This window comes from Engraulis encrasicolus, chromosome 6 (genome assembly GCF_034702125.1).
Source record: "Engraulis encrasicolus isolate BLACKSEA-1 chromosome 6, IST_EnEncr_1.0, whole genome shotgun sequence".
NCBI classification, from domain to species: Eukaryota; Metazoa; Chordata; class Actinopteri; order Clupeiformes; family Engraulidae; genus Engraulis; species Engraulis encrasicolus.
The window spans coordinates 28,887,841-28,901,994 of NC_085862.1; the positions used below are offsets into that span (position 1 = coordinate 28,887,841).

At 43.7% G+C, this 14,154-nt stretch overlaps 1 protein-coding gene across 1 annotated transcript; it reads left to right on the plus strand.

Annotated features, from left to right (window-relative positions):
- The first annotated feature begins 7,349 nt into the window (after positions 1-7,349).
- dmrt2b (doublesex and mab-3 related transcription factor 2b) lies at positions 7,350-10,905 on the plus strand. Its single transcript, XM_063200170.1, has 3 exons — positions 7,350-8,382; positions 8,696-8,792; positions 9,803-10,905. The coding sequence occupies exons 1-3, from the start codon at positions 8,011-8,013 to the stop codon at positions 10,576-10,578; spliced, it is 1,245 nt and encodes a 414-aa protein (XP_063056240.1). The 5' UTR covers positions 7,350-8,010; the 3' UTR covers positions 10,579-10,905.
- The last annotated feature ends 3,249 nt before the right edge of the window (positions 10,906-14,154 follow it).

Below are 14,154 nucleotides of genomic sequence, written 5' to 3' on the forward strand. Positions count from 1 at the left end.
ATGTAAACCAAACCAACAACAGGGTTCTCTAAAAATACATAAGTGCAGGTCTTCAGAAATGGAGTTAGGGGCTTTTGCATCTGAACTCTTCAGCTGTAGCCTAATATGAGCAGCTGTGGCCTAATGATTAGGGAGGTGGTCTTAACATCAGACGGTAGCTAGTTTGATTCCCATCCATACTCGTAGTCCTCTCTACACCCCTACCCATAGCTAAAGTGCCCTTGAGCAAGGCACCTAAATCCACTTTGCTCCAGGGACTGAAAGAAATAAATTTGGTTGATAATGCACTACCTGAATTACATGTGTGATCCTCGTTATTTTTAGATAATGACTGAACATGAACGGGTTCAAAGTTTTGCGAACATTTTTCAAAATGACTTCATTTGTTCATATTTTTAAAGTTAAAAGTTTGTTTATTGTTCCAAAAGTTCCTGCTCCAACTAAGACACCGGCTACACACGTCACATTCAGACTCCACCCAGAGCATCGACAAGGCTGAGGATATAAAAGAAGTGTCCATCAAGTGGAAGTCTATACTTGTGATTCCCTTTTGGTCAGACACTAGTTTCTGAGTTTTATAAAGGCCCTTTTTCCTCATAATGATGGACCCAATTTTTAATGGACAGGAACCTGATGGGAGTAAAGGGGCCACAAATGATTCTTTAATGAAAGTAGGCTATTACTATTTTAATGTATGCTTTTGGGTCATTCAGACGGGTTCTTCAGAGAAGAGGAGAACCTGATGTCACAACCATGTTATTGAAAAAAAGAATAATTGGAAAACAATTGTTTTGCACAAATGTCAAATGATAGTAACCATCAGTCCAGCCCAGTGCAAGGATGCACACTCACAAGCATGCATGTACACCCACACTCCCACACACCCACACACCCACGCATGAATGCACATATGTATGCACACACGCATGCATGCATGGACACATGCACCCACACAGTTCTTTATTCTAATCTAAATGGTTAACTAAGCATCAGCCCCCCTGCAGGATTATGTTAGAGGACTTGAAACCTGAGGGTTTTGTACATCGCTGTAGTGCAAAGGAGGAAAGAATAAATGAAAGAATCTATTACTCCAATCTACCGGTATACCTTCTGAGTGGAAATGTATAACAGGACAGATACACACAGCTCCCATCCATGAACCATTCATGCTCAACATTATAGAGCTGTGTTTTGTGAGGGCTACCGGTGTATTTGGTAAGCCTATTTGAGTGTGGTGAGTATTGCTGGCTGTAGTCTCTCCTTGGTGAGTGTTGCCCTCAGCAGACTCCTTGCCATGGCCCTTTACTGTGTCATATGGGACCTGTCAGAAGAGGGGGCTGTTAGCATAATTCTCACCTTGCTCTGTGTGATTTACAATGTGTGGATCTGTTGATCTCACATTTGTACACAGATATACACAGACAAATTATAGGAAGCGTTCTTCGGTCATCACAAAATATTGCAGTCTTTCCGTATGTATTTTGCAACAATATTGCTTCTCTTATACTGTGCAGTCCGATAAGAAGGATTTTGACAGCTTGTTTTTTACAGTCTGTTTTTTCCATATTACTTTGTTTCTTTTTGGTTTCACATTGTGTTGCAGATTTGCAAATCTGTGTTTGAATGGGAGGAACATAAGAACACCGAATCTGGAATGTTTTGGACTGAATACTTGACAAAGTCAATATCATGATATTGTATTTTCAACACAGTTTGATGACATTACAAGACAAGCATTAATTGCCTTTAGCCCTTAGACTTGGTAGCATGCATCTCTGCATACATCTCTATGTGTCTGTGTATTGATGGATCTACACAGAGACAGCAATGGTATTCCACCACTGCCTCATGTATAGTGTAGACATCTAGTACTAGATGCACAACAATGGCTGAGGGGTGCGTAGGCGTACCATAGGAAGCTTATGGAACAAGAGAAACCGCATGTCGGCTCAAATGGACCATAATGGCGCAACTTCTGTCATCGCGGCAACGCTCTCCAGGTCATCAAGCATCACGTCAGGCCAGGCGGGCACGGCGCCCATATGGGCCTTAGTTTTACAGTGCCCACCAGGGCTGGACTGTCCATCTGGCATAGCGGGCATTTCCCGTTGGGCCCTGCACCCTCGTGGGCCCCTTTTTTCAGAAATGTAAACAATAATACATTTTTTGTATTTTCAAAAAAAAAAAAACATTTCTGAAAATAGGGGCCCAGGAGGATGTGGGGCCCACCGGTGACTCAGTTCTGCGGTGAAGGGCCCATTTAAGCCAAAAGTGCCCGCCCGGGCCCTATTTCTCCCCCAGTCCAGCCCTGGTGCCCACGCTCCTCCACGTTGGCCTAGCCAGCCAGTGCTCCCACACACACACACACACTGGCGGGCAGGCAGGCAATCAGTGCGGCACTAACCGCCTACTACAGCTCCTTCACCACCACAGTAGCCATATGTGCCCGCGTATACACCAGACCCAGCACTGAGCTGAGCTGAACTGAGTTGAGTTGAGTTGAGTTGAGTTATGCCATGCCATCCATACTGATGGTGCACCTGCCATGCCAGATCTACTCTAGTAGTCATTAACCCATTTCTCACAATCTTGCTGGCAGTCTGGCTGGGTCAGATTGTAGCCTGTGCTTTTGTTGCCGTGCACTTCTTTTTATGATTGCTGTTTGTGAATGATCTTATGACACTGTACAACATTTGGACCTCTCAAGATGAAATGAGTCTAATATTATTTAATAGCCTTTACATAGTGGTTAGTGTCTAGATAACCAAGTGCTCGCCTTCTCTTTTTCAAAGTCATCTCCACCCTTAAACTGGGCCATGCCACATCAGCTTACATCAGTTCACTCTCTTCAACACTGGGCGTTGTGAAATCGCAGTATATTTCTATGGTAATTCGCTGGCAGTGCCATTAAGGGCTTCCGCACACCGGCTCCGACAAAGTGCTGAGCACTGCTGGGCAAAAGTTTGATTTCATTGTTTTCAATTGAACCCTGCACATTGGCGCCGATGTCCGCAGACATTCGCCGATGTCGGATAGCAGTTAGAGACAAGTTCTATTTTGTCGGCGCCGCCCATTGACTTTCAATGCTATGTTTGTGTGAAATTTGGTTTGGAAGTCCGAATTATGTCGGAAGCAAAGTGCGCCGCAGTGCTGTCGGAGCCAATGTGCGGCCGGCCAAATATGCCATGAAGTTTCACCGGAGGCCAACCAAACCTATTTAGGCCTCACAGATGCAGTAGGAGACATGTACACGTATAGGCTGTGGCAAGGTTTTGTTATACAGTAGGCCTACATATACGCACAATGCCTGTGCAATCGACATGAAGCCTCTTATCACACATGCGCTCATCAAAGGGTCTAATCTTTTTTGGGGGGGAGGGGGCTCAACTTTATTCAGGCAGGACAGTGAAGAATGGGACAGGAAATGAGTGGGAGAGAGAGACAGGGGAGGATCGGGAAATTACCCGAGTCGGGAATTGAACCCATGTCGCCCGCGTAGCAGTCCAGTGCCCAGCCGACTAAGCCATGGCTGGGCCCAAAGGGTCAATTAACTCTTTGATGAAAACACTCAACTACATCATAACAACATTGCTATTGCAATGAAGAGAGTCTTACAGTAAATAACTGATTAAGACTTGGTCATCACCATTTATTCACCATTTTGGAGACAGCACAGTTATAACAGAGGCTAGAGCATAAGGGGATAAGGGTTTTTTTCAAAGTTTTCCCGTATTTTTTAAGGAAACTTCTTGAACGACTTTCTGACCACTCTGCTGTTGCACTTGAGATGACAGGGAGCCAACCGGTCTCTTTACTCAAGTTTTTACATCCTTACAGGGATTTCAGAAGCCCAACGCGTGTGCTGAATGCAACCCTCTACCTTCCTCTTTGATGGTGGTTGAAATTCTGCTCATGACTTTTACTGAAGTCAAACGCACCATGAGCCTTTGGTGTTAGTGGTAGAGAGAGAGCTGGGAGTCAAAGTGGAATTCTTTTTTTTCACCCTTCAGTGAAGCTCACAGGTAGATTCAAAGCAACTGAATCACCAGGGAGTGCATTTTAATGATTTAAGAGATCTATAACAAATGAATGCTGGTATTAGTGCTACTATGTATGTAGCCCTCACTTCACGTGTAGGCCTAGTGCCTGTATGTGGATGAGTGCACAAGAGTGGAAAGAATAAAAGAAATAGAAGAAGAAGAATACATTATTGAATAGATCAATTTACACCTTTTAAAACCTAAAACAATCGATCTCAAACACACATCACACAAAAATTAATCACCCATCACATCTTTTCAGAAAAACTTAAACACAAAAGCCAAGCTTTTATGGTGGAATATAACGGACCATTATTCTCACTGTAAGTAGAATATTAGTCATTTAAAATACTCTTAATGCAATATTAAATAGATAAAATAGCCTAGAATATCATGCATTTCTACTCTTCAACATTCCCTTCATGGTAGTTAACCTATCTGAGGGGCTTGCGCATGTTCAAACAGCCAATATATGCTGTGTCTGAATAATGTCCTACTTTTATTATTTATGCATATGCAAATAACTTTTAGCAAGTCTCAAAGTCAACTATTGTCATAACTTTTTGTGCCCTAACACGGTACGTGTCACATATATCAATAAGAAAACCCACGACTGAACCACAGCGAAGAATATGCAGCCAAAAATTAGGCTTAACCTGCATTGATCCCTCTGCGGCCCATTCAAATGACCATGCACTTATGTCTGCATAACAGCATCGTGAATGAATTAATTTGTGCTAAGCTGTTTTTGGAGAACTTGTCAATAATGGTGGTGAGAGGAGGAGAGTGCTGAGTCAGTTCTGGCTTGGCGCGGATCCTTAAATACTGCACACAACCTGCAGTTCCCAGTGTGCATTGCTACTCTTGCTAATGTCCCATGCACTTGGAACTGTGTGACCTAAGTGTGTGACAAGGTCACTGCTGGTTCAATTTCTCGGCCACAAGCCCGTCACATCACAGGAAGAAGCCCTTGGATGCAATTTCCTCAGAAATACCATGTCAGCCATAAATTTAGATCATGCACACAGGGGCTTATCCAAGGGTTGCCTGATAATGTGAGATGTGTAGATGCAAGTGTTTGGCAGTAAGGGTGTAGTAACTTGCTCTGTCCAGGTGAGGGCACTAAAGAACCCCATTTGGAGAAGACACCCCAGAGGACTGTAGATAGTCAAGTAGGTTTTATTGTCAATTTCTTTACATGCACTGGTCATACAAAGAATTTGAAATTACATTTCTTGCTTTCCCATACAGACATAGACTAATTAAGGTAAGGACATAGACAGTATAGACATAGACAGTACTTATACATGGACTTAAGACAGTATGGACATAGACAGTGCTCATACAGACATTTAAAGTGCAAGACTGGACAACAGAAGACTTGTAGAGGACATACATTAAGAGGTATTTGTTGTGTTTTTGTGCTTTTCCTAAAAAAAGTCCTTTATAGCGTTCTGACATGGTAATAGTAGCATTTTGAAGAAAATAAATATAAAAAGGTCTGTCAAGTACACCAGCAGCAGTGTGTGTGTGTGTGTGTGTGTGTGTGTGTGTGTGTGTGTGTGTGTGTGTGTGTGTGTGTGTGTGTGTGTGTGTGTGTGTGTGTGTGTGTGTGTGTGTGTGTGTATGTGTTTAGTGCAGGTAGAAGGTGCGGTGTGCGTCTTGTGTGTGTGTTCGTGTGTCTGTGTGTGTGTGTGTGTGTGTGTGTGTGTGTGTGTGTGTGTGTGTGTGTGTGTGTGTGTGTGTGTGTCAGTGTGTGTATGTTGGGTTTAGTGCAGAAAGTGCAGTGTGCTTGTGTGTGTGTGTGTGTGTGTGTGTGTGTGTGTGTGCATGTTTTGAGTTAGTGCAGGTTGAAAGTTCAGTCACAAGTATAGTAGTGCAGGTGGAATGTTCAGTCGCAGATATGGTGGTGGGGGATGGGGAGGGGGGGTTGTCAGTGGCCTTGCTGGCTAGAGGCTGACAGTGGGGGGGGGGGGGTTGTCAGTGGCCTTGCTGGCTAGAGGCTGACAGTGGAGGGAGAGTGGGTTGAGTGTTCAGCATCTTGATCGCTTGGTGCATTGTGCTGCTCGCCAGCCGGGTGGTACGGGAACGGAGGCGCCTGTACCTCTTTCCAGAGGGCAGGAGGCTGAACAGTTTGTGTGCAGGGTGGCTTGTGTCTTTGATGATCATCAGTGCTTTCCGGGTGAGGCGTGTGGTGTAAATGTCCTGCAGGGAGGGGAGTGGTACTCCAATGATCTTCTTCGCTGTGTTCACAACACGCTGGAGTGTCTTCCTGTTTTTCTCCGTGCAGCTTCCTCCCCACACTGTGATGCAGTTGGACACGACGCTCTCTATGGTTCCTCTGTAGAATGTTGTCATGATGGAGGGTGTAGCACTTGCCTTCTTTAGTTTGCGCAGGAAGTAGAGACGCTGATGGGCCTTCTTCGCCAGTGATGTAGATAGGACCATGATGTCAAAAGTATTGCATTCACTTCCCTTTTCATTTATCCACATAAGTAGGCATGATTTAAACAAGCATGTGTAATGATGCTTTGTTGTTAGATTTGTAAATACTTTAGATTAGGCCTGAATTTCCAGTAAATTCACAAATTAATTTATGTTGCAGACTGTTGCATGCTGTGCTCAAGATATGGAAATGACTTGCATAGGACATTGGCTATTGGCTTGATGAAAATCACTGAGATAATTTTTACGGTTCCATGTTTCATCTCTTATGAATTCCCTATAGATGTGTTAATCATTCATACTGTATTGTCTCTGTCGTTAATAACATTATTTAGGTGGCTTAAGTCAGCTGAAAATACTAAATTTGTACTTCAGCGTACAGGCTTAATATTGGCTATATCCATGTTGAAAACAAGAAGTAGTTGGTATAGGCAAACCCATTCAAAAGCATTTAAAATCAGTCAAATGGGCATAATGCTGAACATTGTGTTGTATATTACGCTGTAATGACATTATAAGGAGTAGAAAACCCAGCACTGGTTTTCCAAATCAAACAGCTAACTACTATGAAATTATAACACAGAGAGCCCAGCGTTAAATAGGTGTCTGGGAGAATTTATGAAACCTTGTTGCCTCCCTACATTTGTTGTGACTGCAGCTGTCTGCTAAAATGAATGGCCAGAGGGAAGACATGGTAAGAAATTGATTGCCAATATAATTTCAAAATGCAGCATGCAAAGCTACACTTGAAAGGCCTGTGGCTAATTCCGAAAGCCTTTAAACTAATATTTAATAACACACTATCAGAAACCCGTTTAAATTAGTCATGTACGTGAAATAAACCTCAAAGGGTTTGAGCTCTTTTCTCCACACTGAAATTATTTTATTTTTCAATACATAAACCTGGGACATGCACAAAAAGCAAAATGGTCACTCCATCATTATTAATTTAACCAAAAGGCCTGGATGAGATGAGAAAGTTTATTAATAAAGTTAACGAATGTAACATGGCAGCTCGGAGTTTCCACGCAGTCGGTGTGCAGCTGCAAAAAGTGGGACGGTGTTTCCGTGACTGAACGTCAAGCTGTGTGACATCACGTCAATGTTGACATTCTGTCTCGGGAAGACATCCATAAATGCCGTGTTTGTGCTTTGTCCTCAAAACGTCGAGGTGGGTCGGGCAGGTGCCACTGCATGCGCACCCGGTGGGAACATATCCTCATGCATTTCGGGTGGTTTGCCAGACGCATAGTGTCGAGAGAGACTGTTTTCCTGGAAACAGCTCGATAGGACTTAGAACCGCAGCTGAAGGGGGTTATAATTTCAAAACTCTATCACTTCATTTTTTCCAAACAGAGTTTACACAGCTTGCGCAACGCGCGCGTTGAGTTGAGTTTTTTTGCTTGTGCGTAAAAAGTGAGGATGAGAGGGGCGCTCTCCCACTTGGCGTACTGCTCTCATTTGTTGACGACTTGAAGAGTTCGGACCACATCCGTGCTGTCACGCGGAAGGTGTTTTTATATAGATGTCCACTCAAGTGGAAAGGGGCCTTCAGCTGGAAGAGACAAAACTTCACTCGCCGAAATCCGAATGTGAAGGACACATTGACGTGGAGAGTCTTGACAGCTGTGCGCCCGCGGCGCGGCACGGCGTTTGCGGAAAAACAGGCGAAGTGACTGAGGAACAGCAGCAGCAGCAGCAGCAGCAGCCCGCACGCAGGCTGACCCGAAGCCCCAAATGCGCACGATGCCGAAACCACGGTGTTGTGTCGTGCCTGAAAGGTCACAAGCGCTTCTGTCGCTGGCGTGACTGCCAGTGCGCAAACTGTCTCCTCGTCGTGGAGAGGCAGCGAGTGATGGCTGCTCAGGTCGCCCTCCGGAGACAGCAAGCCACGGAGGTGGGTTCACTGCGCATTCCACACCACAGCTGGCTGGTGGAGGCTTCATCTGAGAGGAACTTTCGCAGATATTCAGCTGTTTAAAGGGCCCTTCTGTACATTTTGGTGGTGACAGTAGGGTAATTCGTGTCAGTGTATTCAAAAACACAAGTAAGCGTAAAAGTAATTTTAAGGCTTAAACTGTAGGCTAACTATATTGTCACTAGGCCTCAAATTGATGGTCAAGGTGAGTTAATGGTATACATAATAATGACATGTAAAACCTGCAGCCTTATACACGTGTTTTTGTGTTTTTCCCTCAATATTCTGGCAGGGCAAGAAAGGCCACCGAACGACCCCGTCGCTCAGACGCAAAGCCTGCCAGCGTTATGCACGAGCACCCAGCCTCCTAGTCAAAAGTATTCTGGAGGGTAAGCGCTAATTAACACGCATCTCATTAGCGCATCTCGGACGCATAGGCGTTGGGGACAGGTGGGGTGTGTGTGTGTGTGTGAGTGCGAGTGTGTTGAGGATGGGATTAGTTTTGTGATTACTGTGCCTGCCTACGTGTCTCAACTCTCATAGGGGGAAAGAGATCTGTTTGTGTTTATTTAAAGTAATTAAAATTATGCAAATCGAGTCACGGGATTACACTGGAGTATTGCTATAACAACATGAATATGTGTATGGGAGTAGACAAATCGTCATCCGAGGAGGAATTGTAATGCCATTCCACTGTCAAAACAACCTATTATGATTCTTTAAATATTTGGTATAATACAGATCCAATGCTGTAGTCCACAAATGTCTCATACTAGACACACATTAGGCCTAATATTGAAATGTAGGCCTTCCTTTTGTCCTGGTTTCCTTTTGTGTCTATATTCAGTTTGTAGACTTTTCACAGAAAGAAGACAGAAATGCACTGCAAACAGCCGCTGCAGAAATCCATATTTTTATGGCACTGCCTCTTGTTCATTTGTTGTTACTTTATACAGTCCAAAATATTGATTTATGTCTTTATATGCCTGTTTGTATCCTTGTTAACCAAACATGTTTTTAATTACTATAAAATATAAGTTCTGTTAAAATATTAGCAGCATAGCTCTGTCAGATGATTAGAATAGGGGTTTTGTTTTAATGACCACTGAAGGATGTTTAGCCATATGCCTAAAAAAGAAAACTAGGCCTCAATGTTTATTTTATATTCAGGACATTGTCAGAGAGGCTGAATCACAATGATGGCTGGGTTTTTACATTGAAAGGTCTTTGGTGAGGACAGCAACATGAGAGCTCTCTGTTATGTTACTGGGACTAAACCTCAATGCTTGCTTTCTATTTAAGACATTTTCAGAAAGTATTTTAAAACAGCGATGGACTTGGGGTTTTTCTATTGAGATGGATGTGTTTGGTGATACGACTGCTCTCTGCCATGTCACAGGAACCAAGCCTCCCGTGGCTGCGATGGAGGAGGACTCCTGGCTCAAGAGGATCCACTACCCGTCCATCAGCGCTCGCATGCGGAAGCGGCGCGCCTTCGCCGACAAGGAGCTGGAGAGCGTGATGCTGGAGCGGGAGCTGAGGCAGAAGGAGATGCAGGAGATGGCGGCCAGCCTGGTGCTCCTCCACCACCAGCCCCCCTCTCTCTCCCCCTCCGCCATCTTCACCAGCGCTGCCGCAGACCCCCTGCTGAGCGATCCCGGCCTGCCCGCCTACGTGCCCTTCTATCGGGGCAGCCCGCTGCTGTTCGACTGCGGCCTGCTCTGCCCGGTGGATGAGCGCCTCAAGCCCAGGCCCATGGAGGTGAGCTACAGGGACAACCTGCCCAAGCTTTCCCTCATGTCGGCTCCCTCAGCCCCCAGCAGGGACCAGGCGCTGCCGGACAGGTGGACAGGCCCTCCAGAGGGCACAAGGACCCAGAACCCCCAACCAGTGCCTCTGCCCACAACACACGCACAGGCCAGACCCTGTACAGACCCTGCAACAGGGCACGCGGCTGCAGTGCAGAGGACTTTGACTAAAAGTGTCATTGTTGAGCAGTCTAGTAGGTGGAGCCATAGTGTGGCGGTCGGGGCGTTGGGGCATGAGCCCAGAGTTGACTGTCAGCAGGTGCCCAATAAACTCTGTAGACCCCCGCCGTCACACAGCAGCTCAGCTAAAAACACTGGAGTTACGCGACCTTTTCCCTTCTCTGTAGAGTCACTGTTGATGAGGTGAATAGCTCACTCGGAACTAACAACACCCCCACTGTCATGACTGACGCTGACGTGACACACTACTTAGGGAATGGACGCCAGAGGAATGTATAAGAAATGCAATAATTATGTATTATTCAACCAAAGTGCATTATTTTATATCAAATAGGGCTCCGTTTTAAAAAAAACATACTTGAACAATTAATAAAAGGCATAATAATTGTATAGATTCAATATTTTGACTTCAGTAGATTTGACCCTACTTCGTAGAATTGAAATATTACATTTTGTATCACTGTTAATATTTTTTGTATTGCCAACAAAATCAATTATGCCACATTTGTTTACTTTTTCCCCTCAAAATATAAAAATATATTTGCAATGCTGTATTTTCTGTCTTTTTTCGATTTCTATTTCCATGTATTGTTCATATAAGGTATAAAGTACGAAGCAGGGGAAAATCCATATGCTGTTGTGAGTGTTATTTGCAAGTGTTATATGCAAGTGTTATAACCCAACAAAATGGTAATGATAGCAATGTTGTTAGTGATTTCAGCGAGTTTCAAGAGTGAAAAGGCCTGTTGACGGGTCCATCTGCAGTAAGAGGCTACGCATCATGTAGTTTGAAACAATGATTTCCTGTACTGAACAGTTGTTTTCTGGTGTCCACATGTTTAATGAAGCTTTCCACAGGCATAGACCTAGTTTTGTAAAATAGGACTATATAAAAATTGTTGCTTTGACTGAGGAAAGGTGAGTTAACCTACGAGTGTGTGAGTGCTGTGCGTGTTAGTGGAAATGCCAAGCCTGATGCATTTTAAGTTAGCTTGAGGATTATTTTGAGTTGTTCACAACAACACTTGCTACTTTGTTGTGATGAGCAATGACTTAACTCAGCATAGTAAGATTTTCTGAATAAAACCTGTTGAAGGTCACACCTGCAGCCACATGTGGCTCATAGAACCCCTAATAGCTCACAGTATCAAAATATCACAGCCGCAAATGAATGTCTATTTCATCTGGTTATGGGAGGGTTAATGGGAACACTACAGACCCAAAGGGCAACACAAAAATGCATACATCTGAATGTTGTATAATATGGCCCTTTTTAATAATATGTTTGTACATTTTTATATGTAATATTTAAGCTCTGAATATAATACACTTTCCAGTCCTTTTAAGTCCATTTATCAGCCTCATGCAATACATTAGCCTTGAGGAGTAGTCCAGTGTTGCCCCACCATATACTCTAGAAAGACAACTATTTTCTCAGCCAAGTTAGCAGCACAAGTGAAGTATACATTATGTGTACAGCAGATGACCTCATTCTGATTCTTACGAGGTGACAGGATGTGTACTCAAGCGCTTTCTGTGTTTGAAGAGAAGTGAATCACCGGAGCTCCAAGGCTGCCTCCCGCAGAGTCATCTAAGAGCAAATTATTTCTACATAACTGCGTGTTCCAAAGAAAACCCATAGTGAAAAGGCCTTTTAGAAACGCTGTAAAGTTTTACAAGAGCATCAATTATTACTGAGACAGTCTGTGGCATGCTGAGATGTTTGACTTCCTCTACATATATTATCAGACTCATGAGGAGTTACCACAGTTGTCAGTAATGCACTGTAAGCCACAATGTAAAAATGAAAAGGTTTCTCAAAGAACTGTCAGTTGGATTGTGGAGAACCACAAAAGTCCCCCAAAGAACCTAAATGTTCTGGGAATAACAAAACGGTTCCTTGGAGAATCTTCCAGGTTCAAATTGTTCCACAGCACCAATGGTTCCTCAAAGATCCTCTGCGTTCCTGGGTTCTCTGAGGAGCAATTAAGAAGACCTTTGTGTTCTTCAAAGAACCAATTTGTCACATATAGTATCTCTGAGAACCTTTAGGTTCCTCAGATAACTTTTAGGGGCTTACCCACAGTGGGATCCTGAAGGTTTTTAGATGAACCTTTAATTTTTTTCACAGACAGACAAGAAGCAAAGTAATTTCTGCCGTAACATCATATTTATAACATAATTTATAACGTCATATGTCATAAAGTCATATATAAGTCATATGACATGCCTATGCCTATTATTATGCCTATTACATCTCCTCATGTTAAGACTGTTAACTGACAGAGTATGTTTTTCTGCACATGGTCTATCCCAAGTCACAGAATGTCTTTTTGCACAATTACCTTTTTACATTTTTTACACTTTTTACATATTACATTTTCACATTCTTTATCTTTACTTTTTCCCCCCTCCCTGACTATTCCTGTGTTATTTGTGTCTTGAAATGTCCATGTAGGCATTTGTTTATTTGTGTATTTATGTAAGATACTGGATACCTGAATTTCCCCCTGGGGATTAATAAAGTTACTCTACTCTACTCTACTCTACTCTACTCTACTCTACTCTACTCTACTCTACTCTACTCTACTCTACTCTACTCTACTCTACTCATGGGTGTTGGTTGTACACAATATTGTTTGTTCTACATTAGCATGACAGTTTGTAAAACTGTACAGTGCTGTTTTCCTTCCTACCACTGTGCTCGCCTCTTGCTCATTTCAAAGGCATGCACATAAAAGAACCAATTCTGTCTAGTACAATGTGCTACAAAAGCCCAGGGCCATCTGATAAAGTTCCCTTGGCAACATTGTTCTTTATCCCACAGTGGGGCTCTGTGAGCCCTCGAGCCTTGACAGTTTTGTTTGACCCATACTCGATGTCTATCTCAATGCCTCCTCTTTTTTCTCTCTCCCACTCCTCATTGTGATCGCTCCCTGATATGGCAGACAGATAGTTTTGACAACTCTGGACCGTGTGGCGTCAACACGAGCGATAGCGGCCGTGCGGCGGGCCCCTGTCTCAGCTGATCTCAGGGGTGGTTTATCTCCAGCTATGCAAGAGCTATCGGAGCGTTCAGATAGGGGCCAATACTACAGAGAGGAGGGAGCCCTACAATGCGGAGCCACAAGCCCCATGTAAAGAAAGACCAGGCCCTGTGCTTAGTGTGTAGTAAGGCAGGGGTGTTGTTCAGGAGGGTTAAGTGTGACTGAGTCACCAGGGCCCCATGTATATAGTGACTGAGTCCGATTTAGGGGGGGTCCATTGTAGCTGATTGTACGTAGGGCCCAAGATTTGCTGCTACGCCCCTGGAGTAAGTTCTCAATGATGTCTGCCTGTTCGCATACTTTCCATTAAGGGGGATCTGGGAATATTAAACCTTGCGTGACACATTGTCAACATTTGCTTTTCATAGACAGACAAAGCAGACAAGGCTTCATCAGTGTGGGAAAAGATTACTCTTTTCTTCCTTTCAAAAGGATAAAACGTGGATATAAATGAAATCACCTTCCTCAAAGTATGGGAAGTGTCCTTCATCTTCCTCCCTACACCTCTTTCCTTCAGGCCTTCAGCCTTCTGAAGTGTATCGTGGAGGTGTAATGGATTTGACCTCTTTCCAAAATGTTTCGTTTCTCATTAGCAATGGGTTGGACAGGAGATTAGTTTCATTGTTCCCTCACTATTGTGTCAGCTTTGAATCGCCATCCCCTTGCATTTAAAAAAGATTTTGCCTTTCTTTAGGTGGTAGGCTACAGTAAAAGTC

Coding starts and splice junctions, on each gene's coding strand:
- dmrt2b (XM_063200170.1), top strand. CDS start 8,011: ATGTCCACTCAAGTGGAAAGGGGCCTTCAGCTGGAAGAGACAAAACTT. Junction 8,383..8,695: donor GGAGACAGCAAGCCACGGAG/GTGGGTTCACTG, acceptor ATATTCTGGCAG/GGCAAGAAAGGCCACCGAAC. Junction 8,793..9,802: donor AGTCAAAAGTATTCTGGAGG/GTAAGCGCTAAT, acceptor GCCATGTCACAG/GAACCAAGCCTCCCGTGGCT.